At 43.5% G+C, this 27,282-nt stretch overlaps 1 protein-coding gene across 3 annotated transcripts in view; it reads left to right on the forward strand.

Moving 5' to 3' along the window:
• The window catches only part of SLC44A2 (solute carrier family 44 member 2 (CTL2 blood group)), a 51,749-nt gene that overhangs the window by 22,554 nt on the left and 1,913 nt on the right, over positions 1-27,282 (forward strand). For all 3 annotated transcript variants that reach the window (XM_075206810.1, XM_075206812.1, XM_075206811.1), the window contains exons 2-21: positions 2,082-2,130; positions 11,394-11,467; positions 11,714-11,798; positions 13,723-13,807; positions 14,575-14,691; positions 16,277-16,337; positions 16,865-16,991; positions 17,103-17,186; positions 17,277-17,389; positions 17,633-17,764; positions 18,730-18,829; positions 19,220-19,312; positions 20,131-20,215; positions 23,326-23,588; positions 24,002-24,096; positions 24,671-24,774; positions 25,195-25,268; positions 25,594-25,664; positions 26,854-26,942; positions 27,077-27,161. In XM_075206810.1, the coding sequence (XP_075062911.1) occupies positions 2,082-2,130; positions 11,394-11,467; positions 11,714-11,798; positions 13,723-13,807; positions 14,575-14,691; positions 16,277-16,337; positions 16,865-16,991; positions 17,103-17,186; positions 17,277-17,389; positions 17,633-17,764; positions 18,730-18,829; positions 19,220-19,312; positions 20,131-20,215; positions 23,326-23,588; positions 24,002-24,096; positions 24,671-24,774; positions 25,195-25,268; positions 25,594-25,664; positions 26,854-26,942; positions 27,077-27,161 (1,986 nt within the window). The remainder of the gene's footprint in view (positions 1-2,081; positions 2,131-11,393; positions 11,468-11,713; positions 11,799-13,722; positions 13,808-14,574; positions 14,692-16,276; positions 16,338-16,864; positions 16,992-17,102; positions 17,187-17,276; positions 17,390-17,632; positions 17,765-18,729; positions 18,830-19,219; positions 19,313-20,130; positions 20,216-23,325; positions 23,589-24,001; positions 24,097-24,670; positions 24,775-25,194; positions 25,269-25,593; positions 25,665-26,853; positions 26,943-27,076; positions 27,162-27,282) is intronic.

Below are 27,282 nucleotides of genomic sequence, written 5' to 3' on the forward strand. Positions count from 1 at the left end.
TATATTAGTCATTAGCGAGGAGACGACTGTACATGAGTGAGAAATCCAAGGTCTCGGCCTGGTATTGTATTGCAGATATGCCCCAGGCACCGGCTGTAAACAGACTATAAGCACAGGGTGTTTCCTCAGTAAACACGGTAATGCCTGAATACATGTTAACAAAAAAATAGCTTTCTGTTAAGTGAGCTCTGACCTGTGTTTATACATAATTATAGTGTGTATATGCCACAGCGACATTTCTTACATGAACATGTGGCTCAATGAAAGTGCAGAGTTTGGATTATTGTGTGTTGTACTCTAGAAGCCTTTGCAGGATTGTTTATATGGGTTTATTATCTCATGACCAGTGACTGTGGAACAAATTCTTGGTTCTGTGTATTCTCTCTGGGTTGTTTGTTGAGTTTGTTAGGTGTTTGTTTTTGTCAACTTTTTTTTTTTTTTTTAATCTTAATTGTGCCTAGTACAAAGGAATGTTTATGCCGGACACTGATTTGTGTTTTCAGTCATTTACGTACCTGTCCGCTCTCACAATAACATCACCGCTCATCCCCCAATGACCTCGCACACATCTCTCGCCCCCCTACACCCTGCCCCAAAACCACTATAAAATTGCCAGGAGAATTCTGGGTGGAGAGATGGGTAAGAGAAGATAAACAATGGCATCTGTACTAAATGGGGGCCTCTGCCTGCAGATTTATTAGCACATTGGAGAAACTAGTCCTATAACAAGAAAATGTACGCATTTGTCCCTTTAATATTTCTGTTACATTAGTGAAATGCAAATTCAAAATTAAAGTATACTGTAAGAATGCATTTAATTAGTGCAGAGTATCTGTAGCTTTCAGATGTGTTATACATGGTCTCATGTCATTGTGTTGGTCTTGGTAGGGTTTCTACCCCTCTCACTACAACTAGGGACCAGGGAAGAATGGACTGGTTTGTATGCAGTTATGCAATATACTGGCCTCCGATATTACAATGATAAGGTACCAGTTACACTGTGACTTGGCAGCTAAGGCAGACAATGCGGCTCGCTCTCTGTTTTTGTACATCGCTCAGCATGTGTACTTGGCTTGTCTCTAGCTCTGCAAAGCATAATTTTATTCATCTGTAGCTCCATCAGTTATCTTTAGCTGCTGCCAAATAACTGGATGCTTCTGTTCCCTCCCAGTTTTTCTTCCACTCTCTCTAATTTTAGCCAAATGTTTTTTTGTTTTGTTTTTTGCTTTTTTGGTACAATGTATTGGTCCAGAATCTGCAAACCAAAGATTATGCACACATGCACCTACACACAATGGAAGAGGAATGGAACATGTTTTGACTTCCCTACATTGATGTTTTCTGTTTGTTTCTTTATGCAAGCGTAGTATTCTTGGGAATTGTTGGAGCCAGTTTTGACAAAATCCCATTATGAGTTGTAGTCATGCTCGCTTTTTTGAACCTCCCCGGAGGTGATGTCCATGGGACATGTGCAGGGAGCAATTCCCATCATGACACAGTTCGGTGGGTGGGTGTTGCCATTATATAATTCACATTAAATCATCAAGGCCAACTCTTCATAAGAAAGTGACTATTTACTTGGGAGGAAGCCTACTCTGCCGGTAGTTTGGAAGGACTCTCCGAAATTCGTGAGTCTTCCAGACATTCTTTGAGAGTGGGCAAGTATAGTTAAAAAGATCACGATTATGACCGGCCAACTTATTGGCAACAAATTGAAATAAAAATCCCACATACATCTCACACTGCTACTGTGTACACAAAGTACCACAATAAAGGATGGTAAAATCCCTCTGTGCATAAATATTCCTCAATCACCTGCGTGCGCGCAGTCCTAAAAAGCAGTGTGTAAGAGACCCACAGTTCTCTGAAAACGGCAGGGTCAGAATAGAAGAGGGGAAACCACCCAGGTGACACTACTGCCCAGAGAGAAGGAGATTGTTTATTAACACACAGGGCACCCAGCTTACACAGGGAGCTGCTCCAAATTGGCAGTAACAAAAAAATGTCTTTAATTTATTTTAAAGGAGTGGCTGGTTATGAAGATTTTAACCAATTTTATCTTTTTCTATCTTCTGTTTCAGGAGAACCAAAGAAGTACGATCCAACTTTCAAGGGCCCTATACATAACAGGTAATTGACCGGGATAGGTGTGGCTGGTCTTTGTAATGCATTATAATGTACTGGTTTCATACTCGTCATGGAATTCGTTGTGTGAGAATGAAGACTATCCACTCACTAGTAACTAGTGACACCTGTAACTGGTGATGTTACTAGTGACTTGATAGCCCACAAAATGGTCCTCTCCACTGTCTGTAGGCGATGGACACTTTGTAATACTATTTTATGTATAGTTTACTTTTTATTTTGCTGTTTTCGTTCAGTAAAACATACATACCAGCTTTCTTAGTGAGTAGGGGCATAATGTCAAAATGGCTGCTGCTAAATAATACAATTTTCACTAATGTATTTTACTTTGCTGGGTAATAAGAATTTATTTGGCCAGAGACAGTACATAAACTATACGCTACTGCTTCAAATGGACAAAGTGGCTCATAAATAAACCATTGGTGATCATTTAGAGAACTGTATCCATTTAAACAACTCTCTGTAGGGTCTGTGGCTTCCATAAAAAAAATTGTGCACGTCCCTTTATTCGTATAGTAAAATACACGCGGTAGCTTTTTGCAGCACAAAGCCAGGTCTTTGATTTTCTAGCTCTCGTTCTGGGAATAACTTGAACCGGTCACCTGCAGCTTTTCTATGGTTGCTGTTGTACAAGATGTGACCGGTTCTGTAAAGATACAGCTCAACACAAGTCTGTATTATTATTTTTTTTCCAATGGTGTGAACAACGTGTCACTTTTCACAGCTGTTATTAGTAGGGATGTGCATCGGCGACTTTTGAGGTTTTGTGTCTTGGATCCGGATTTTCGCGATGTTTTGGGTTCGGATTTGTTTCGCAAAACACCTACCGAAAGGTTTTGGTTCGGATTTAAGGTTTTGGATTCGGATTTTTTTTGAAAAAAAACTAAAAAGTGTAAAAATCAAGTTTTTGGGCTTATTTTGACTCCTACGCTATTATTAACCTCAATAACATTCAATAACAATCATTTCCACTAATTTAAAGGCTATTCTGAACACCTAACACCTCACAATATTTTTTTTTTTTTTTAGTACAAAACGTTGCAACGAGGTATCTTTCTGGACTGCGTAGAGGAGTGTTCCCCACAATATAATTAAAAACCCATCAACTGGTCTGAATTACACCCAAAAATAGTATCTGGACTGCGTAGAGTAGTGGGCACTGGGCACCACAATAAAAAATATATAGAAAACCTTCAACAGGTCTGCATTACACTGCACATATGGCTGCTCCTCCATCCTCTCCATCATATACATGTTGGAGTTTCAGCGTGTGAAAACCTCTTGTTTTTGATAATGTCAGTGCATTTTGAATATTTTTCAATTTGCCCCACAACACTGAATGTACTTTATCTATGATACGCATCTATCTATCTTGACTGCGTAGTGTGGTGGCCCCGGTACACAATTTGGTACCGAGGCCACAATATAATTAAAAAACCCTCCACGGGTCAGAATTCCACCAAAAAAGGGTATGGACTGCGTAGTGTGGTGTGCCCGGAACACAATTTTTTACAGCGCCAACAATATAATTAAAAAATTGGCCATCAACTGTCACCGTTGTTTAATATCTGATACACCTAAATATGGACTGCACAGTGGAGTGGCCCCGGTAGTAAATTTGGTGCCGGGGCCACAATACCTCCTCCAACTTCCAAGTGTAGTGTTTATAAAGACAGACAGCGCCGAAGTGTTATTTGTTGACTTTCTTAACCCTAAAATTGTCCCTGTTGCAAATATTCGTGCAATGGAGAGTTACTTTTTCATTGAAAGACTCAAGCTTTCAAGTGTAGTGTTTATAAAATATAAACAACAATACAGTAGTTTTAGAGCACGTCAATACCTCTTGTTTTAAATTATGACAGGGCATTTTACTTTTGGTTTAATTTCTTGAATTTGTTTAAATTTGGTTTTACTTTTTGAACATGGCAAACGACTGTTGATTGGTCATATAATGCAAAAAAAAAAGTTCCAAGATGGAATTGTCCTTGGGCCCTCCCACCCACCCTTATGTTGTTGAAATAGGACATGCACACTTTAACAAACCAATCATTTCAGCGACAGGGCCTACTAAACAACTGTGGCTGAAATGATTGGTTTGTTTGGGCGCCCACACCAATAAAACAATTCATCTCTCCCTGTACAAACTAAACAGGCTCTACTGAGGCAAGATGTCGTCCTCATCCTCAACCTCTGATTCCTCTCCCCCCTACAGTGTGTACTTCCTCCTCCTCACACATTATCAATTCGTCCCCGCTGGACTCCACAACCACAGGTCCCTCTGTACTATCTGGAGGGCAGTGCTGTACTTCATTGAGGAATTGATTATTCATTTTTATAAACATCATTTTTTCAACATTGTGAGGAAGCAACCTCCTTCGCCGCTCACTGACCAGGTTCCCCGCTGCACTAAAAACTCTTTCCGAGTACACACTGGAGGGGGGACAACTCAGTTAAAAAATAGAGCCAGTTTGTACAGGGGCTTCCAAACTGCCTTTTGGAGTTCTACCACGTCACTACCTCTAGTTAATTTAGATTGCAAGGCTTGTAAATATAAATACTTTGAAGATAAAAAAAGCAGGCTGCACAGATTGTGGAGCTAGAAAGTGTAATTAAATGGACCACGTTACTTTGGTGGCTATCTATGCCCCCCTCCCCCCCCCCCCCGCCCTACACTTGTAGTTGAATAAAAAAAAAAGCAGCCTGCATAGACTGTAGAACTAGAAATTCAAATATACAAAGAAATGGACAAAGGCTGTTTGGTATCTGTCCGCATCAGATCCCCTCTCCACTAGGGGTAAAATAGAAAACTATTCAGCCGTTATATAATCTAGAATATAAATAGAAATTGAGAAAGGCAATTTGGTATCTGTCTGCATCATAATCGTCAACATCCTCCTCAGCGCCAGCTACATCAATATCCTCCTCCCAGTGTACAACATTCACACCTTCATTAGCCAAATCTGTAACTGGACTGTGGGTGATCCTTCCAGCATATGCAGAGGGCATGCTGCAAATGCTGGATGGAGTCACCTCTTCCCGTACAGTGATGGGAAGGTCAGGGTTCACAACCAACAACACCCTTGGACTCGCCTTGGGGATTTGTGATGTCATCTGTTTAGAAGGCAGAGTTCTTTGCTGTTTTGTTGTTGTTGCTGACAGCATAACTCTCATAAATTTTTTGTAGGGGGGGGAGGAGGAGGGCTTAGATCCTTGGGTGAAGCTGGACCACTAGTCATGAACACGGGCCAGGGCCTAAGCCGTTCCTTGCCACTACGTGTCGTAAATGGCATATTGCCAACTTTACGTTTATCCTCAGATGATTTTAAGTTTCTCTTTTTGCTATTTTTTGAGAACTTGGGCTTTTTGGATTTTACATGCCCTGTACTAGGAGATTGGGCATCGGGCTTGCCAGACGACGTTGATGGCATTTCATCGTCTATGTCATGACTAGTGGCAGCAGCTTCAGCATTAGGAGGAAGTGGGTCTTGATCTTTCCCTACTTTATCCTCCAAATTTTGGTTTTCCATTATATGTAGCACAAGAGAGCGCACCCCTAAGCCACACACACTCTGCAAAGCCTTTAAAAATTATATGCGGCACAGGAGAGTAGCACTGGACTTATACTGCTGAATCAGTGAACTTTGTAATAGCAGTACCACTGGACTTATACTGCTGAATCAGTGAACTTTGTAATAGCAGTACCACTGGACTTATACTGCTGAATCAGTGAACTTTGTAATAGCAGTACCACTGGACTTATATTGCTGGATTGTTTTTGCAAATTTGGTTATAATTATTTTTTTTATTTTTTAAAAACTTGGGAATATTGGGGAAATAACTATGCCCTTAGAAGCACAGAGCACAGGACACAGCACCACTGGACTGAGCACAGCACAGCACAGAACTGAACAGCACGAGATATAGCAGGACAGAGGACCACCTAACACACCCTCCCTCTACCCTGATCAATGCCCGAGTGAAGATGGCGACGACTAGCGGGGAATTTATAGGATCCGAGTATCGCGAGATCCGACAACGGGATTGAGTCAGAGCCTCAGTTTCAGATTTGAATTTGGCGCCAATACCCGGATCTGTCTCGGATCCGACTCGGATCGGCAACGTTCGGGTGGGCTCGGATTTCAGAAATCCGAGTGCGCTCATCTCTAGTTATTAGTAAGACCTAGCTGTGTTGTGGCTTATTAACTGGTAGTGTTGGAGGAACACGATGACACCAGAGTGTGGTGTGTAGATATAGTAAGTCCTATCATCGGTTTTCTGGGTTGTTTGGTTTTGTGGTGGGGGGGTGTTTTGGGGATAGGAGGGTGTAGGTAGTCCTTTTCAAAACTCTCTCACCATGACTTTCAGACCATCTAGGTTTACAATGACCAATGTAATTGCCAGTGGAAACCTTATCTTGTAGGATATCCCATTGAGTCCCTTAGCTTGGGCTTAGAATAACGGATATATAGCCAGTACTAACCGTTAAATAGAGTTAATGCAGAAACATGTTGTTTGCATCACCGTGACGAGCCAATGACAGTAGCCACAAGCGAGGGGAGGATCACTCTGTAAAAATAAACACAAGTCCACAGCTTCCATTTACAGCCCTATTGCCCCTTCAACATTAAAGTAAACTAAACGTATTAAAATTGACTAAGTCAAAGGGGGGAAAAAAAGTTATTCTTGAGGTAAAGGATAGAAACTTGGCTTGGTCAGGCTGCCCCAGTCATGAAGTGGTTAAAACTATGCATAAAGATATAAAAGAAATAATACCCCTCAACAACAGCTTCTGTAAATTCTCAACATGTAGTACAATTCTTGAGGAATAGTATTTTATTTCTCTCTTTGCACCTAATGATACTCTCTTGTTATCTGGGGTTGTTGTGCACATCCATAGATCTGTCGGTCAATCGGAATCCACTAGTCAGATGTTTAATACACTTCCAGTCTCTCACGTTCACATGAGAAAGACCTCTTGAGAAATATGTCTCTGACTCACAGTGTTCCAAATATTTCATGTTAACGTGAGACTGTACCATCGCCTTTAACCACTTCCCGGCTGAAACTTTTCTCACCCATGTGCTGAGCCTATTTTGGTACTTTTCTGAGCTGGTCACTTTCCAACGTAAGTAACTTGTTTGTGCAGTACCCACACAAAGTATACCTTGTTTTTACAAGGTATAATTTGCCGATTATGGCCAATGAAGTTTTTTATCTTTTTTTGGGGGTGTGGGGTGGGTAATTGAAATTACAAGAAAGTGAGCTATAAGCACGTTATAAAGTTTGGCACCAATCCACCTGTCCAAAACAGTAAAAAGCAATATTCTACACATAGGTTTGAAAATGATAATGTATTTTTTCTGTCTTTTGCTAGTTTGCACTGTCTTTAATGAAACGCATAAAATGTGACAATATGGCAGCCTAACAACGCATACTATTTTGAAAACTAGGCAACCTACCTCACCCAATAAAGGGACCACTAAATCTATATAAGCCAGGATGGAGGTAGTATAACTCTTCCCCACCCCTATCTCTGGACTTCCTAATGCTTTCAGTAGTGTTTGGTGCTTTGCTTTGGTCTGGTGACCCCTATTGAGGAGTCACCATAGTTTCTTGGAGTTAGGATGGGTGTTACAAAACCCCTCCCACACCCTGGGCTCCTTAATGTTTTCCGTAGTATAGGGGCTCTTCAGAAGTTTCTGTAGTGCAGTGGTTGAGTAGTGGCAGAGTTTTAGGACTTCCTAAAGCCCCATTTCCTCTCTCAACCACTATCCACCACCTGCACTTACCAAAAGTAGGTAATTTTTTTTTTTTTTAAATCATATTTCGACTAGTGTAGTGTCAAGGATGAGTGGGACTCGTTCTTCTCATCAACATACACTTCAAAATTGCCGAGTCCCTCTTGTCCTTACAACCTAATTGTGCCAAGCGTAGAGAAATGTATATGCTTGATATAGTCTTATGTTCTCGCTCCATACAAGCTGTGAGAACATCCATCGGGTTGTGTCTGTCGGCTCTCTACCTGTTCTGTCATATGTCCTAACCTTTTCAGTTCTAGTCATTGTTTGTGCCATTAAAGCTACATTACAAGCTTCTCTTTCCAGATTAAGAGGGGTCAAACTATTGCCACTGTACTGAATCGTGAGCTCTATAAAAGGCTTATTAACTTTATCATAGTAAGTAGGTAAAGTCCGATAAAAGAACATTTTAATAGTCGCTCCTTCAAGGAGAACTAGCCACCTTATTTACGGACCATTCAAAGTCCATTTTGCCTCAAAATGTAATTGGAAATCCACGCTAAGAAAAAAAAAGACTTGAGAATGAGTGTTTGTAGTAAGCCGGTTAGTGACCATGAATACCCCATTTTCAGCAAACGTGGTCGTACTGTTTTATATGCAGCTTCTTGTAACTTCAACTTTTACAACCAGCGTAAACTTGCCCAAGGGTACATTTTAGTGGATCATCTAAGTACCATTGATGTCCATTTGAAAATTTGTGCCTAAAAGGTTGTTGTAGCTCGCATTACCACCATAGATGGCACTTACTGCCTATCTTATTACATAGTGAAAAGTCGAAAAACAGCGCTGTTGACAGATATAGTGCCAATTTATTAAAATTGGTTATTAAAATAAATGACGCTAGATTTAACCCACTTGTCTATGATTGCCCACACATTGAATGTACATTTCAATACCAATTATATATATATATATATATATATATATATATATATATATATATATCTATGTGTAAATACACATAATAGATTAAAGGTCACCGATAAGGTATTCCTTATGTGGAAAAGATGGCAGTCCACTCCAAATCCCCAGAGGAATGGTGCTAATGATCCACACATAAATAGATTTCCGTAAGCATTCCGAATATAGATGGCGGCTGAATATTAAAGACAAGTTAACCCGTGCATGATACTCATGCATTCTAGTCAAATCAAGATACTTAAGGTCTTAAAAAGGTTCTTGTCATGCATTTGGGCCTAGCCCAGGCCTCCTCAGGGGAAGAGCGTTACTTCCCGACGCAAGCGGCCTTTTTAATGTGTGTTCATGAGGTAAAATTACCTCACGAAAATGAGTTTGACCCCTCAACTCATATATTTAGCCTTTACTACCCCTCCCACGGGGGGAAGGGGGGATGATGGAAGTTAACTGACCTGACTATTCTAATTTTTTTGTCAAATAATGTCAGTATACCAATTGGATGAGCCCTTTCTGAGAAAATAGTTTTTCCCCACACACACACACACACACACACACACACACACACACTAACGCACGCCTCTACACATGTGTGTTCATGAGGTAAAATTACCTCACGAAAATGAGTTTGAGCCCTACCAAATTTCAGCCCTTTTTGAATTTTTTTCCCCACACACACTAAGAATTTAGTAGGTCAGTGTATAACTCTGCCCAGCAGGTGGCGCTGCAACTTGGTTTTTTTTTTTTCACACACAGACGCCACTAAGCATTTATATATTAGATGTTAGAATCAGTTTATATGCTCTCCAATTTGTTTAATGAGACAGTCTGTGTAGTGCTACACTGTAAAGGGTAACCTCTACGGGTGAAGGAACAGGTCCGCAGCACAGTGTTCGTGAGATGCCAGTCTTAATAACTGCAGTCAATTAAATCGATGACTTTGGATTTGCAGCGTTGTTTTTCCTTTATTCACGGTCAAGCGGCAAAACAAGCTCATTGCAAGTATAATTGAGCCACGGTGTAGATCAAGACCACGGGATAAACATTAACCACAGAGACAGGCATTAATTTCACTGTCGGCACGTCAGCGTCTACTGACGCGTTTCTCCTTCCACTTTCTCAATAATTGGCGGTTTCAGCAGAGGTAGGCGTTTTATTGCATAACGGAAACCTAAAGGCCCATGAAGGTAGATTTATACTTTGGTGGGAGTATGATAGCAACTAAACATTACTTTAACATTTGCAAGTGCTCCTTGATTACTTTTTAATAGCTAACCAGATATGGTCCCAGCTGGGTCCATAAGTCAGTATGTTGAAGATCTGATGGTGAAGTCTGTGGGTTTAAGTCCTGTGTAGTCAGACTGTGAAATCAGTTTATCATTAACCCTTTAGAAAGGTTCATCTGTCTACAAAGGGCTTCAAAATACAAAGTGATCTCTTGCAGCCGGGGACCAATCAGGATTGAACTGACTAAATGGATCATCGGATTATAATGTAGTCATTGTTTTATTGAGCTCCCCCAGCATCTGTTGAAACAGAAGGACATAAAATGTCAGCGTTTTAGGTCGTTTCATGACCAATAACAAACAAGCCTTTAAAGAAAGGTTGGATTTGATTTTACATCCGGTCCACAGCTTCATGACAGACTTGTGTAATTGTTTAACATTGGGGAACCAAAGCACATTAGTGACCGGTAGTGTCTACGATTCTAACTGAACCCATCTGATTGTCCCTGGAAGTACAGGCCTCAGCCTCATGGGGCATTGGGACATTAACCAGGGTAAAGGGGTAGTTATTTCTTCATGAGGGGGTAAGACGGCAGAGATGGAGGGGAAAAAAAGGGTTAACTGTGAAGTTTAACACCATAAACTGCCCTATACCACTGATGCAAAATGTACACCTTACACCAGAGGTACCTAAACTCCGTCTTCGTGAGCTACCAACAGTTCATGTTTTCAGGACTTCTTTAATCGTACAAAGGTGAATTGATCTATTTGGCTGGGTCAGTAATTATCTCACCTGTCTCTGCAAACAGAAATCCTGAACACCTGACCTGTTGGTAGCTCTCTGACTGGGTTTGGGCACCTTTGTCTTCCACCACTTATGACTATTCCCGTCAAGGAACAGGAGACGTAATCTTTCTGACGAATGTCTCCTCTCTCCGCCATCTACATAATGTATGTCTGCAGAGCTCACTGAGAGAAGCATCTCCTTCCCAGCATGGTGGATAGATTTCATCAAGTACAGATCATTTATTATTCTCTGTAATGCTGAGATTTTAATATATATTAAAAATATCACTTATATATATTTTTCTTGTTCCAGTATTGATTTCCTCTTATGATTTCGGCACTTAAAACCAAGCTACAGTTACAGAAGTCTAACTTACACCGATGCCTGATGGGGTTTCAGGCAGAGTTATATTATGTACTTACTGCTATTATTCCTGTATAATGGAGGCGCTGTATATTTTCACAACATATTCCTTTTAAACATGAATAGTTTTACAACCAAACCCCTGTCTGTGTATTACAGAGGCTGTACGGACATCGTGTGCTGCATCCTCATAATACTTGCCATCGTTGCCTATGTGGCCGTGGGAATTGTGGGTGAGTATTTTAGTCCTCTGTATGTATTTCCAATGTAACATAGGGACCCCAGGTGGCTGTCTTGATTACGGGGACCTAGAGATCTAACCCTCCACCGCACGGGCCAGCAAACGTAATTCCAAAGATGTAAAATAAAATCAAACCATATATATTGTTGTGTAATGTATTTATATGTATAGCTCACAGCTATACATTAGCTATGCAAATGCGTCAGTGCCTCTTACTAAATTTGTGTCGTTTCTGTAGCCTGGACATATGGGGACCCACGGAAGGTTATATATCCTACCGACAGCAAGGGGCAGTTCTGTGGACAAGTCGGCACCCCCAATGAGTGAGTGACCACGCTGGTGTTTATAGTGAAGATAATGTGTCCTTTTTAGTGACTAGGAAGAAAGCTCTTTTCTCTCTATTGTGCAAAGTATTTCAAAGTTGTTGTTTTTTTTTTTTTTTGCTTTTTTATTTAGTTATAATATGATAAATATGGACGCTGTGCGTAACACTTTCAGCCAAAAGGGCTGTAGATTGCAAACTCTTCAGCAACGCTTTGTCATTATGACACGTGCTACATTGAGTGTTATGACCAATGTTGAAAAGAAATCCTGAATGTTAAATATAACTGCAGAATATTATTTACCTGTTTCGCTGTCATCAGGCGGGTCTAGCAGTGCATCTCCAGACCATAGCTGACATCAGGAGACTCCCCACTCCGGTGGAGACACCACTTTTATTTCATACAGACAGCGCGTTGTCCGTAGAAAACACTGCTGGTATTAGCGAGCGCGGGCCTCCCCCTGACCGCGGCAGATGTCGGGGTATCCGCCAGATCACGTGCTTTGATAAAACACAGGTTTAATAATATTTTGCATTTATGTTTAACATGAATTATGCCCAAATCGAAATTTTACAAACTACTGTCAATCTTTCATACAACCCAGATTTGTCATCAGCTTTAGGGGCACATTTTTCAACAGCCACATAAAATGAAAAATAGTTTTCAATCCTTATCACATTGATAAGGATTGAACTATTTCTCATATTTATTAAAAAAAAAATCTCCACAGGAGCAACAGTCACGAAAAACTGCTGTTCCTGTGAAGTTAAAAACTTACCTTTTCACTGTCTCTTCGTTCCCAAAGCTGCTGTGTGATGCATAGAAGCCTTGTGCGCAGGCTCCGTCTGATAACTTCTCTGCACTTCACTGTTGCAGAGAGCGGAGTGTGACAGGGAGGGATCATGTGATCCCTCCACACATGGGCTGTGTGACGGGGAGGGATCATGTGATCCCTCCACACATGCGCTGTGTGACGGGGAGGGATCATGTGATCCCTCCACACATGGGCTGTGTGACGGGGAGGGATCATGTGATCCCTCCACACATGGGCTATGTGACGAGGAGGGATCATGTGATCCCTCCACACATGGGCTGTGTGACGGGGAGGGATCATGTGATCCCTCCACACATGGGCTGTGTGACGGGGAGGGATCATGTGATCCCTCCACACATGGGCTGTGTGACGGGGAGGGATCATGTGATCCCTCCACACATGGGCTGTGTGACGGGGAGGGATCATGTGATCCCTCCACACATGGGCTGTGTGACGGGGAGGGATCATGTGATCCCTCCACACATGGGCTGTGTGACGGGGAGGGATCATGTGATCCCTCCACACATGGGCTGTGTGACGGGGAGGGATCATGTGATCCCCTCCACACATGGGCTGTGTGACGGGGAGGGATCATGTGATCCCCTCCACACATGGGCTGTGTGACGGGGAGGGATCATGTGATCCCCTCCACACATGGGCTGTGTGACGGGGAGGGATCATGTGATCCCCTCCACACATGGGCTGTGTGACGGGGAGGGATCATGTGATCCCCTCCACACATGGGCTGTGTGACGGGGAGGGATCATGTGATCCCCTCCACACATGGGCTGTGTGACGGGGAGGGATCATGTGATCCCCTCCACACATGGGCTGTGTGACGGGGAGGGATCATGTGATCCCCTCCACACATGGGCTGTGTGACGGGGAGGGATCATGTGATCCCCTCCACACATGGGCTGTGTGACGGGGAGGGATCATGTGATCCCCTCCACACATGGGCTGTGTGACGGGGAGGGATCACACAGAGATGCCATAGAGATTTCTTCTTTTCTTTTCTTTTTTTTTTTTTGTTCGCACTCCCCTTACCCTGAGCCAGCATAACGTAACTTAACAAGTTATATGTTTAAAGTGCCTTTAATTTCTCTACAGAAAGAAACCTTTCTTGTTCTATTTCAACATCATGAAGTGCGCCAGCCCACTCGTCCTCCTGGAATTCCAGTGTCCAACTACACAAGTGAGTGACACGTGTGTGTGTGTGTGTGTGTTAGAGATGTGTCCTCCGTGCCCTCGCATGAACCACACGGCCAGTTCTATATTTATCTACAGTTCATAAATGACTACAGCTGTAAGATAAACATGATGGTCGCATCGGATGCAAGGTTGTCTTTCCCGTACATTTATAACGACAGGACCATATGTACAAGATGAGTTTTGCATAAGAGCAATTAGCACTATGTCTAGGGTTGCACGTCTGTCAACAATATATCACTTTGTGGCTCCGATAGTAATAACTACTGCGGCTGTTGTAGATGAATTAGTACCTTTTATCTCTCTGGCTAGGGGACACATACTTGGCCCTTCCCCGTACTGGGTCATATAGCGGGAAAGAGACGATAGAATGCATGTCCAGCCCCTCCCACTCCTGGGCCACACAGAGGGAAATAGACTATAAAATTCATAACCAGCCCCTCCCACTCCTGGGCCACACAGTGGGAAAGAGACGATAGAATGCAAAACCAGCCCCTCCCACTCTTGGGCCACACAGTGGAAAAGAGACGATAGAATGGATGCACAGCCCCTCCCACTCTTGGGCCACACAGGTAGATGATAGAATGCATGCCCAGCCCCTCCCACTGATGAAATGTTCTATACAACATGCACTCTGCCCGTCCCTGCTACACGACAATGACAGTCCCGTGGGTGTTATGAGACGTGAACCCATCAAACATAACTGAATAATTGTATCTGTGAGTTTAGTGCTGATTGCTGTGTCTTTGACAGATCTGTGTGGAGAAATGTCCGGACAAGTTCCTCACCTATCTCAGCGTGACTGCAACCCAGGAGAACTTTAACTATTACAAGCAGTTCTGCAGAGACGGCTTCAATGACTTCTCCAAGGTAACTATCCAGAAGTCTCTCAGACTATGGGCCAGACCATCTCAGTGTCACAATGGTCTCGTATCAAAATACGGAATGTTATAGATAATTGGATGACAAAAAGGAAGACCTTCACCTATATAGCATCAAAAAAAAATACAAGTCGCCCATTTGAAAACAAAATATATATATAACAGTGGTATGCAGAAGACCATCTCTGAACACCAGCACTTCAAATCTTAAAGTGGATGTTCTACACCAGCAGACTGGGTTTCAGTCCTGACGTCTACAAACAGGGAACTGAGGCTACAGTGGGCTCAGGCTCGCCAACACTGGACAGCTGAAGATTGGAAACACACTGGGCCTGAGTCATTAAAGAGAGCAAAACATAAAAAAGGAGTAACTTTGCACCTGGGCAAAACCATGTTGCATTGGAGGGGGAGGTAAATTTAAAATGTGTGGGACAGATTTATAGTTGGGGTAAGGGGCATGTCTTAGATCAACTTTATATTTCAGTGTAAAAATAAAGCTATCAATTATTTCTGTGTTACATAAGAAAGCATCTGGTATTTAGGTTATGTGCAAAATAATAAACTCATTTGCACCCCTTGCATTGTAGCATGGTTTGTTCAGTAGCAAATTTACTCCCATTTTTTGGATTGCTCTCATTAATGACTCAGACCCATTGTCTGGTCTGTCAAATCTCGATTTCTCTTTGCTACATGCAGATGGCAAAGTCAGTATTTGGCATAAACAACGTGGATCCATCGTCCCTTGTGACCACGCTGTAGCTGGTGGTGGAGTAAGGGTGCGGGGAATGTTTTCTTGGCACACGTTAGGCCCCTTAATACCAACTGAGCAATGTTTTTAAGTGCCACAGCCATCCGGGGTACTGTTGCTGACCGTGTGCATGGTCGCAGTCTACCTATCTTTTAATGGCTACTACCTGCAGGATAACGTCACAAAGCAAAGGTCATCTCAAGCTGGTCCACAAACATGACAATGAGTTCGGTGTACTCCAATGGCCTCTGCTGTCACCAAATATCAATTCAGTAGAGCCGGTTTGGGATGTGGTGGAACGGGAGATTCACAGCATGAATGTGCGGCTGACAGATCTGCAGTAACTGCGTGATCCTATCATGTCAACACGGGTCAGAGTCTAAGGAAAGTTTCCAGCACCTTGTTGACTCCATACCACAAAGAATTCGGGCTGTTCTGGGGGCAAAGGGGGATGGGGGTCCTACCCAGTGCTAGAAAGGTGTACCTAATAAAGTGGCCATGAGTGTATGTATATTCTAATCTCTCTCGTGGACACTATACTATAAAGTGATATTGGTACAGGCAAAGGAATATCATGATACTTTGTACTGCTTGTTGCTCAGTTGATTAGAGGTCTTACAACTTCACATGAGGATTCACATCTGGGAGGCATTTGTGTCGAGCACAAATGTCACAGTCTATGTGTTTCCCTCACCTCGCTGAGCCTTGTCGGCGATAATCTATTAAACAGCCAGCAATATGGAACAGCGAGTGATGTGGGATTTATGGGGTTGAGAAACAACTGAGTAACCGTTTATCCTCAATTAGTGTTTTTTAAATCTTCTAGAGTTCTGTGGAGGTGCTGAGAGATAGAGATTGTCCAGCCATGATCACTCCAAGCAAGCCATGTGAGTAGGGGCTAAACTCACCCTTATCACCCTGTGATGTGAGGGACAGGCTCCATGTCACATAGCTCCCTCCTGTCTGTGTCACCTTGTGGTGGGAGGGACAGGCTCCATGTCACATAGCTCCCTCCTGTCTATGTCACCCTGTGGTGGGAGGGACAGACTCCATGTCACATAGCTCCCTACTGTCTGCGTCACCCTGTGGTGGGAGGGACAGACTCCATGTCACATAGCTCCCTCCTGTCTGTGTCACCCTGTGGTGGGAGGGACAGACCCCATGTCACATAGCTCCCTCCTGTCTGTGTCACCCTGTGGTGGGAGGGACAGACTCCATGTCACATAGCTCCCTCCTGTCTGTGTCCCCCTGTGGTGGGAGGGACAGACTCCATGTCACATAGCTCCCTCCTGTCTGCGTCACCCTGTGGTGGGAGGGACAGACTCCATGTTGCATAATGTCTTAGTGTATGTGTTATCCTTTGTAACTTCATCAGACTTTTTTTTTTTTTTTTTTATATATTTTGTTTTTGCAGTTACCAGAAGGTGCTTCCCGGCCATTAACATAAACAAAGGGGTGGTCACGGTTGGGAATGCCACAACATTCGATGACGGAAGAGATCAAAAACAGCGCAATGTGTCTGACCTGTTAGAAGGAGCCAAGTGAGTACAGAGCGTTGCCTCTCTCACATCTTGGAGATTTACCTACACTGGTAATCACTTTGGCTCTTTACACAGTATTTTTCCAGTAAGTGGATAACTTTCTCCTCACAGAAAGGCCAATGTGGTACTAGAGGCGCGGCAGGTGGCTATGAAGATATTTGAGGACTACACCGTGTCGTGGTACTGGATAATCATGTAAGACCATTCAGTGTCTGCTGCCTCTGGGGACATATTCCCATCTCCATACATAGTACATAGTCTCACGTTGATGCTCATTCTTCACAGCGGTCTTCTCATCGCCATGGTGATCAGCTTGATATTTGTGGTCTTACTGAGGTTCCTGGCTGGAATTATGGTCTGGGTGATGATAGTTTTGTTGATTGCCGTAATGGGATATGGTGAGTAACCCCTATGACCGTGTTAGCTAACCTGTGACACTCCAGGTGTTGTGAAACTACAAGTCCCAGCATACCCTTCCAGCAATAAGCTGATATATATTGGCAAAGCATGCTGGGATTTGTAGTTTCACAACACCTGGAGTGTCACTGGTTAGCCAACACTGCCCTATGAGATGTCAACAGCTTGTATATCTTGCTTCTGTCGCATGTTGTACAGTTTCTACTCACTTCTGCCCCCTGCAGGAATCTTCCACTGCTACATGGAATATGCTCAGCTGAAGGGAACAGCTGGGTCTGATGTCAGTCTGACGGACATAGGGTTTCAGGCGGATGTACGGGTATATTTACACTTACGGCAGACATGGCTGGCATTCAGTAAGTCCTGTCTCCTCTATTTATACAGTGGGGAGGGGCTGTTTACGTTGGAGTGGGGGCTGGTGGTGCTGAGTGCAAGTGGTGTGAGTGGGGAGGATGGTTATCTGTACATATAGGTTCTGGGGGGTGAGAATACAGGCACTGTGTGTACAAGATGCAGTGGTTGGGGATATCTGTACCACATGCATACAGGTTGGCGAGGGTGAGGATACTGGCACTGAGTATATCCAGGTTGGCAAGGGTGAGGATACTGGCACTGTGTGCATGCAGTTTGGCGACAGTGGAGATACTGGCACTGAGTGCATTCAGGTTGATTGGGGGGGGTGATGCTGGCACTGTGTGCATTCAGGTTGATTGGGGGGGGAGAGGGGTGATGCTGGCACTGCGTGCATTCAGGTTGATTGGGGGGGGTGATGCTGGCACTGTGTGCATTCAGGTTGATTGGGGGGGGAGAGGGGTGATGCTGGCACTGCGTGCATTCAGGTTGATTGGGGGGGAGGGGGGTGATGCTGGCACTGCGTGTATACAGGTTGGCGGGGTGATGCTGGCACTGCGTGTATACAGGTTGGCGGTGGGGTGATGCTGGCACTGCGTGTATACAGGTTGATTGGGGGAGGGGGTGATGCTGGCGCTGTGTGCTTTCAGGTTGATTGGGGGGTCGTTGCTGGCACTGCGTGTATACAGGTTGGCGGGGGGTCGTTGCTGGCACTGCGTGTATACAGGTTGGCGGGGGGTGATGCTGGCACTGCGTGTATACAGGTTGGCGGGGGGTGATGCTGGCACTGCGTGTATACAGGTTGGCGGGGGGTGATGTTGGCACTGCGTGTATACAGGTTGGCGGGGGGTGATGCTGGCACTGCGTGTATACAGGTTGGCGGGGGATGGGGATACTGGCGCCTCATGTATTCAGCTGTGGAACGCTTCCGGAGTTCAGCAAAGTCTCACATTTCTATTTGTCTCAACAGTGATTATTCTGTGTATTATGGAAGTCATTGTCATCTTGCTCTTGATATTCCTCAGGAAGAGGATCCTAATTGCCATTGCACTCATTAAAGAATCCAGCAGGTGAGGAAGAGTGTGTCTGTGTGAGTGTGTGTGTCTGTGTGTTTACATTGCACCTGGCAGGTGAAGGTGAGGAATAGATTGTTCCAGGGTGCATGGTTCAGCTCATCGCTTGTGAGATTTCCTGTGCGAGAGAAGTGGGTTTAGTTTGCCTTACAGCTGGCAGGTACAAAATAAAATGTTCGTTTTTGCTTTTGTGACTTATACCCAATCTGCAGACGTGAGTGTGTGTGTGTGTGTGTGTGTTATGCACAACCAGGGAGGAATGGACAGTCATTGTGTAAGAATGTTAAACCCAGCAGGTGAAGAACAGGCAGTCTTTGTATGTGAGAATATTTATATCCCGCTGAAGAACAGGTGGTCATTGTGTGTTTGTCTTTCCTCTCTTCTCAGGGCGGTCGGACATGTGATGTGTTCATTGGTTTTCCCTTTATTTACCTTTGTATTGGTGTGTCTCTGTATCGCCTACTGGGCCATCACCGCAGTGTATCCTTTCTTATTCTGGATCTCAGCCCCGTCTTTGGAGTCCATGCTACAGGACTATTCCGATTTCACAATAGTGGCTTCCGTTACTGTAACTATTAATTGTCCCGGTTTAGATGGAACAGTTCCATGAGTTTGTACCATTGTCCAGACTGCTGGGACCGTTCACCATGGTCAACGGATGCCACGTGCACCTGCCACTGGTACGTGCCGCCATTCAAAGGTCTTTCAGGGGATGAGGTTGGGGTGACCATGCCTCCTTTTTTGATATGCGCACCACCTGGAAGCAGTGGCGCCCCCACATGGTCCCAATTGGAACCGGGACCAATGCTGAGAGGTAAGCATTGCATATTATGCCCAAACCTATGTTTACAGTGGGTGATCCAGCAACACCTGGCCTCTTGTGGAGCAATATTTTTTTATCCTGACTGACCTGCCTAGCATGATGCTATGTAGTTTGAAACGGTCTGTCCTCGCTCCATTTTGTGTTACCTTGTCTGCAGCTCTTTGTTCTTTGCAGGCTATGGAAGATTCCAACACTTGGTGATGCCACAGGGCAATGCTGGGTTGGGTTAGTACTGTGGCATCACTGCTGCCTTCCCCTACTAGAACTGCATTTTAAAGAGGAACAAAGCCAGAAAACCACTATAGCATATATATATATATATATATATATATATATATATATATATATATATATATATATATATATATATATATATATATATAAATAATAAATACTTTTTTTGGGGGGGGGCATGTATAACCTTTATGACTGATATTACATAAAGACAGCCCTATCCCTTAACTCCTCCGCACAGCTTCCTCTCCACCTCTAATGAAGCCGTCTATAAGGTTTTTAATGAAACGCAGTGTGACTTTGCTGGCAAAACCTGTAACCCCGAGGTAAGTGCCCCAGAGTCAACATTTCAGATACTTTTGTGAGTGTGTGTGTCTGCTCATTGTGTTGTGTTTCAGTGGATCTGAATCTGGGAAGTATTGTTTGACTTTAGTGTCCATCACCTGATTATTGAAACATCCTTCAGGGTCTGTAATAATCATCATTTCTTTCAGAATTAGAAATTGCAGAAGAACTATATTCTGCTTATCGTCCAAAGCGCTGTTTATAGATTTGTGGGGGAACCAGAGCCTTATTAATAAATAAGAGAGTGGGACTACAGGTCCACCAGGACAGGGTCTATTAGCAGGGACTAGGTCGGAGGCCATTGGAGAACTTCTCTCTCGGCCTCCTGGTGGCTTATGAAGACCAGTGTCACACACAAGCTAATACATCTTTCACCAGTCAACAGACATCTGTATCTTTTGACAACACAGCAATAAATGTTACTACTTCCTAGGTGTCATCCTGTATTCAGAACAGTCTTTTGTTCCCCACGTCAGGCTGCACCCACATCCTGTTACATACAGCTAAGAAACGTTTCCAGAATACGCACATCTCTCACAAGACACTGCAAAAACTTCATGTACTCGTAATCTCTCACTTTGACTACTCCAGTTCCCTTCTGACTGGTCTTCTATGCAGACTTTCACCCCCTACAAGCTGTTATGAATGCAGCAGATAGACTCCTCTTCTCCACAAAACCGCTCTGCACTGCATTGGTTGCCTGGAATTTTTCAGATTCCAATATAAAGTACATCTACTGACATACAAGGCCACTAACAAAGCTGCACCAACATAAATCTCTCCACTCAACTCAAAATATCCCCCAACTCTCCTCCGCACAAGATCCAAATGCCTCATTCACGCTGCTGCACCCACTTTGTGGAATTCCCTCTCTTGTACAACAAGACTTTCCCCAGCCTCCAAACGCTGCATGAAAACTCCTCTCTTCAGGCAAGCTTATCAAATTCCTGAACCAGCTGAACCTCCCTAGTGTACTGTACCTGTGTCCATCCTTCTATACAGTTCACCCAAACTTACATTTATTATCCTTCTAGATTCAAACTACCTACTGACGTCTAAATTAGGACTGCTGAGTGACTGGATCATGTAGCCCCACTAAGCACGTTATCCCATTGCAATCTGGCTGGATCTATGTGTAGTATGTGGTTATTCATCGCACGTATCAAACTCCTATTGCCCTATAGATTTTTCTATTTGTTAATAACTAGTCTGTGCGTGTCTCTGTGTCTCTGTGTCTGTGCGTGTTGGCTAAATGTTCATGTATAAAAAAGTATTAACCCCAGTCTTAGCCTAATAGTAGTATTCATAACCCATGTCCCTAAAATTAGCCCTAGACCTAAACCCTAGGCTGCCCCCAACTTTAACCTTGCTCCTAATGATGAACTTTATATTGTGTTAATGCTTTTTGGGACATAATTCCAGATTACTCTATTGTATTGCACATCCAACTGTACCAGGGAGCATTGGCCTTAATATTAAGCTGCTTAGCGTTAATACCTGCTTTCTAACCACCCCAGCACTTCCTAAACCGGCCTATTTACAGACTATCATAGAGTGACTCGTGATCTCCTCTCAGTATATTTACTTCCCCTGATGTGGGGTAGGGGGGGGGGGGACACACACACATATGCTTGACTTTCTATTCTCCATCTTGTTTTTGTTAAACACACTTGACAGGAACCGTGCTCGCAAAACAACCTCCTTGCATCTATATCCTACAGTGAATCTTCCCTCCTACTTCTCCTGGATCTGTCTCTTGCCCTTTGTTTTAACACTATTATCCAGCTACCACTTCTGTAAACTCTCCATTCCTTTGGCATGTGCAACACTGCCCTCTAGTGGTTTTCATCATGCTTGTCCAACTGATCACTCACATTTTCCTTAAGTAGAATCCTCCCCCCAACCTTATCTCTGGGTGAGTAAAGCTCCTTGACTCACTTCTCCACCTATCTTGATAAACTGATAGCTACATATGAGCTCCACTAACCATTTTATATGTAGATGAAAGCCAGATTCACCTCTCGACCCCTAAAATCACTCCTTCTGCATTAGCTGAATACAGTTTTCAGATCTCCTCATGTAAGTCTCTAATGGAACCTTCATTCCCAAGTTCATTTTCTTGGTGTTGTCTTCAACTCTGCACATTCCTTTATTCCTCACATTCCGAAAATCTCTAGTCATGTTAGTTCCACCCGCACAAATACACCCTTCCCTCACACAATATGCCACCCAGCTCCCGATTACATCCTTGTAGTTCAGGCTCAGCACTTCTATAGCACAATTACAAGTCCCTACCACCCTCTGGGCTCACTGTACTTCTCCAATGATCTGTGGTATGCAAGACTTCTCCTGCACAACCCCCCTCCTGCCCTGTTAGACTCTCTTCAACCTTTGAAATCTTTAACCCTTTCAGAGACCTAAACGTAAAATGAACATCTGCTCCCCTCCACTTCCAAAGGGCCACAAGTGTAGATTTAATTCTCCTTGCCGTGGTACTAACGGTATCCGTGAAAATGATTCCCGCTTACATACAGAATACGATCCACAACATCCTCGGAGATTGCTCTCCCTTTTGCGTCTGTAGTCAACAGGGCCACTTTAAGACTGAGCTCAGTCATTCTGTGGCCTGACCCGATATTCTTAGAATTCCCAAAAAATGTTCCTACTCGACTCAATAGAATATTGGTTTAACCAACAAAATGACTGGCTCCACTGTGTATATGAGATGGATCCACTTTAAAGGGAAGGTTTGCCGAAACTTTGAAGCCAGAGCAGTCTGTGTAACGACTCCTAATGCTTCTTAATGAGATTTCAGTAGTGGGTTTAATCCTGAAACCTCCTGTGCTGGAAGAGGTGGCATAGCGGCTGTAGGTCTCTGGTTGGCCCGAAGTCTACCCATGCTTTAGAGCCTTTAAAATAATGGGGTAATAGTCTGGGAATAAATATTTGTAGTGATGTATTCTATTTATGGTGTGGTGTTTTTTGTTTTTGTTTGGGTTTTTTTTGGGAGGTTTTTTTTTTTTTTTTTTTTTTTATATGTAACTGTATTTTTGTAAAAATAAGACTAAAACCAGCCTCTGTTCCCTTTTAGACATTTAACAACACCAATATTACGCGCTTGTGTCCGGACGCCACCTGCCAGTTTGCTTTCTATGGTGGAGAGACCTATTATCACAAGTACCTGATCATCTTCCAGATCTACAATGCGTTCATGTTCCTCTGGTTAGCGAACTTTGTCATCGCACTGGGGCAGGTCACTCTGGCCGGAGCTTTCGCCTCCTATTACTGGGCCTTCAAGAAACCAGACGACATGCCGGCCTTTCCCATTTTCTCTTCCTTGGGCCGGGCGATCAGGTGAGAGATTAATAAGAGACGGGTTTAAGGGTTAGGTTCCAACGTTCAAGCATGAGAGGTAACTGTCCAAGGAGTTGGTGGTAACTGATTGGACGGATGGTTGCACACATTGCTCCCTATTGGCTGGGCAGATCATCCATGTGTCTTAGCAGTTTGGCCCTGTTTTACATGTAATGTATACGTGTCTATATGTCATGGAGTTTCACAGCAGCACCGTTGTGTAAAGACATCTTTATGTTCATAAAACATGGTTCTCCTATCAGGATGGTCTGCTGCTTGTAAGGTTTCCAATCCTTGGCTCAGGAATGTGGCTCCCACTAAGTAACATTAATACAAGTGGCTCCATCCAGCTGCGCACAGGCTGCGATTCAACATTACTTTTCCCATTTATTCCTATTTGTTGCCTATTTCAGGTATCACACGGGGTCTCTGGCATTCGGCTCTCTTATCCTTGCAATCGTACAGCTGATTAGGATAATGTTGGAATACTTGGATCACAAACTGAAAGGTGAGGCCAGGAAGTTGTTGTAGCTGCTGACCGGCCTCTGTCTGGGGGTTCGTGAAATTGTCTGTATGCTTCATAGTTCCCAGCAGTATCCTAGTTGACCAGGAACATTTCAGACACTGCCCCAGCTCTGGCATTAATGTCCATGTCTATAAACGTATGAACAGTCTGTATGACGTAAATAAATTGCTTCATTCAGTAAGTAAAAGTAAAAATGTTTACTGATCAATAGAGAAAAAAATCGCATGCAATTTATAACAGCAAAACTGTAATTAACTAATTTCCAACTAAAAATCCCTTATGCAATTTTTTTTAAAAAAAAATATATACCCTTTTCACATTGCACTCATAATGGAGGAGGATAATTGAGGATAAGTGGTTACTATTGGTTACACCCATCAGATGTCTGTACTTTACTAGAACACATGACGGAATCTGGTTGATATTGGCGCCTCCACACATTCTGCGCCGCTACCGGTACAACAGCTTTCATGAATGTCCCTGAACCGGACGAAGGTGCCGTACGGTACGGCTGATAAATGGCCTTTGACCCATAATTCTGTCTCTTTCCTGTCAGGGGTGGATAATAAATGTGCTCGCTTCCTCCTGTGCTGTCTGAAGTGCTGTTTCTGGTGTCTGGAGAAATTCATCAAGTTCCTCAACCGCAACGCATACATCATGGTAAGAGGAGGGCGGTGAGGGGGCTTAGTGTAAATGGAGGCGGGTGGGCGGTGATTCTATGTTTCTTAGAAATCCTCTCCCTGTGTAAAGTGCAGGTACTGGCATGGAAGCCAAGCTAGCACCCCGATTTCTCTGAGCATCTGGCTTCTGGGGACAATGTTCAATTAGAGTCCAGAGTCCATTGCGGACGGTCCCTCGTACCCTTGTGTCATGAATTGTGATTCAGATCAATATAAAGGGGCTGCCTCCAGGGTGTATAGGTAACGGGTGCCTTCTAAAGGCCGGGTTTAAGGATATTTTCCGAAGCAAGACTGAGCTATACTGCAGGGTATGGTGACTATGGGTATAGACAGGAGTATGTTATACTTGTGATGACGTAGATCTGCCATCTCAGAGAATAACTGGTCTTTCCGGTGACAGATTGCCATCTACGGCACCAACTTCTGCACATCGGCTCGAAATGCCTTTTTCCTGCTCATGAGAAACATCATTCGGTGAGTGAATACAAGTAATTATAGTTTAATGTCCTATGGTCACCCGATTACATACAAACGAACCACAACACAGGTATACCAATAAGACATCTGCTATCTAGCATGCAAATCTTCCACCTTCTCATTTGCTTTAGGCAAATCTAAGCTAATGTGGTCGTGTGAGGTATTTATTGTTGGTCTGCTCTTTACTCACCAAAAGCTCTATGTCATCGACACCTGAAAGGTTGAAGTGGCTTCTGTTACACAATAAATTGCTGCATAACACTGCCCCCTGGTGGTGCCTGACATCATCCTCAGTAACACCGATCTTCTGTTCTCTCTGCAGTGTCGCTGTCCTCGATAAAGTCACTGACTTCTTGCTCTTCCTAGGAAAATTGCTGGTGGTGGGCTGTGTGGGTAAGTATATAATTATGTACAATGTGCATGTTAATGTCTGCAGTCCATATATGCAATGGATACACTGCAGTGGGGTGTAGTACGAATTCACGATGCTGTAAACAGTGACATAATGATTATGAAACAGAACACAGCGACATGTAAAAAATACCTACTTACCTGCAAACAGATGGATCCGATGTGGGGAGAGGCCGACACTTCAAAATGACGGAACTTGTAACCGCGACTTGGAGGTCTATTTTTTTTTTAAAGCGGCAACGCACGGACCCATTTGATGATGGTAATGGTAATTGTATCCCTAACCGTAACCCGCAGCCTATCCCTAACGTAAAGGTAGTACTTACATGGGTCTGTGCGTTGCCGCTTTAAAAACTGAAATGTCCAAGTCGCGGTTGCAAGGGGCATAATTTTGAAGTGTCGAGCTCTCCCTACATCGGAACTAGGCTGTGTCTGTTTACAGGTAAGTAGGTATTTTTTACATGTTGCTGTGTTCAGTTTCGTAATAATTATGTAGCTGTAAACACAGTAGTACCTAGTGCATAGTCATCATGAATATATATTGACTTTTACATTACAAAGTTTTTGGATATCACAATAGTTGGTTATTCCAGAAATTCTTCATCTGCCCTCTCACTTGCCTATGACCTCCCTAGAGCAACGGTATAATGTAGGAAAAGACATGCCGGATATCTAGTAGTGCAGAAAGTAAGATGTTCCCTTGGGAAGAGGAATGGATACTGCACTGTAATGTTCATTTCTATATATAACTATGCAGTCAGCTCATCAAATCCTTGGTGTTTTCATTCCTTGGGTATCATTACGCTGGCTGTCTCGTTGAGGATATGACTTGAAATCCAAGTCCTCCACTTGTATTGTGTATTACGTTTGTACATTTTTATCCATAGCATCTACACAATCTGTGCCGCTGTACAATCCGAGAACTCTATCCCACACAATCCTACCAGTATGTCTTTAGCAATCCACGCAAACATGGGTAGAACATACAAGCTCCATGCAGAATGCTAACCACTGTGCCAGCATGTCTCCCTGACTTGTACATGGCTACAGACAGTGTTAGCACTATAGACATAAAGGATTATAGGAGGGATAACTGGTCACTTTCACATTGCTTTACTCTCTGCAGAATTTCATTAATAAATCTGAAAAATGTTTTTTGCTTGTTCCGTAGGAATTCTTGCCTTCTTTTTCTTCACTCATCGCATCCGTATTGTGCAGGACACAGCCCCCACTCTCAATTATTACTGGGTACCCATCCTGGTGAGTTTCCCACAGTTGAAAAACAGAGATCTGTGAATAACACCGACAAACTAGTTTCCTGTATGAGCTGATTCCACAGGTTGAGCACCACGATCATCTGGTAATGTGACTGTTGTCTGTCTCTTCCCCCGCAGACCGTGATCGTGGGCTCGTACCTGATTGCTCACGGGTTCTTCAGCGTGTACGGGATGTGCGTGGACACACTGTTCCTGTGTTTCTGTAAGTATTGCGGCCTGTACACACCTTTTTACAAAAAATAGGCGCAGCAAGAGATCTAGTTCCAAATGCTTCCAATCTAACCTTTTTTTTCTCTTTCTGACTGTTACATAGAGGGCTTCCA

Source organism: Mixophyes fleayi, chromosome 4, assembly GCF_038048845.1.
Source record: "Mixophyes fleayi isolate aMixFle1 chromosome 4, aMixFle1.hap1, whole genome shotgun sequence".
Classification (NCBI taxonomy): Eukaryota; Metazoa; Chordata; class Amphibia; order Anura; family Limnodynastidae; genus Mixophyes; species Mixophyes fleayi.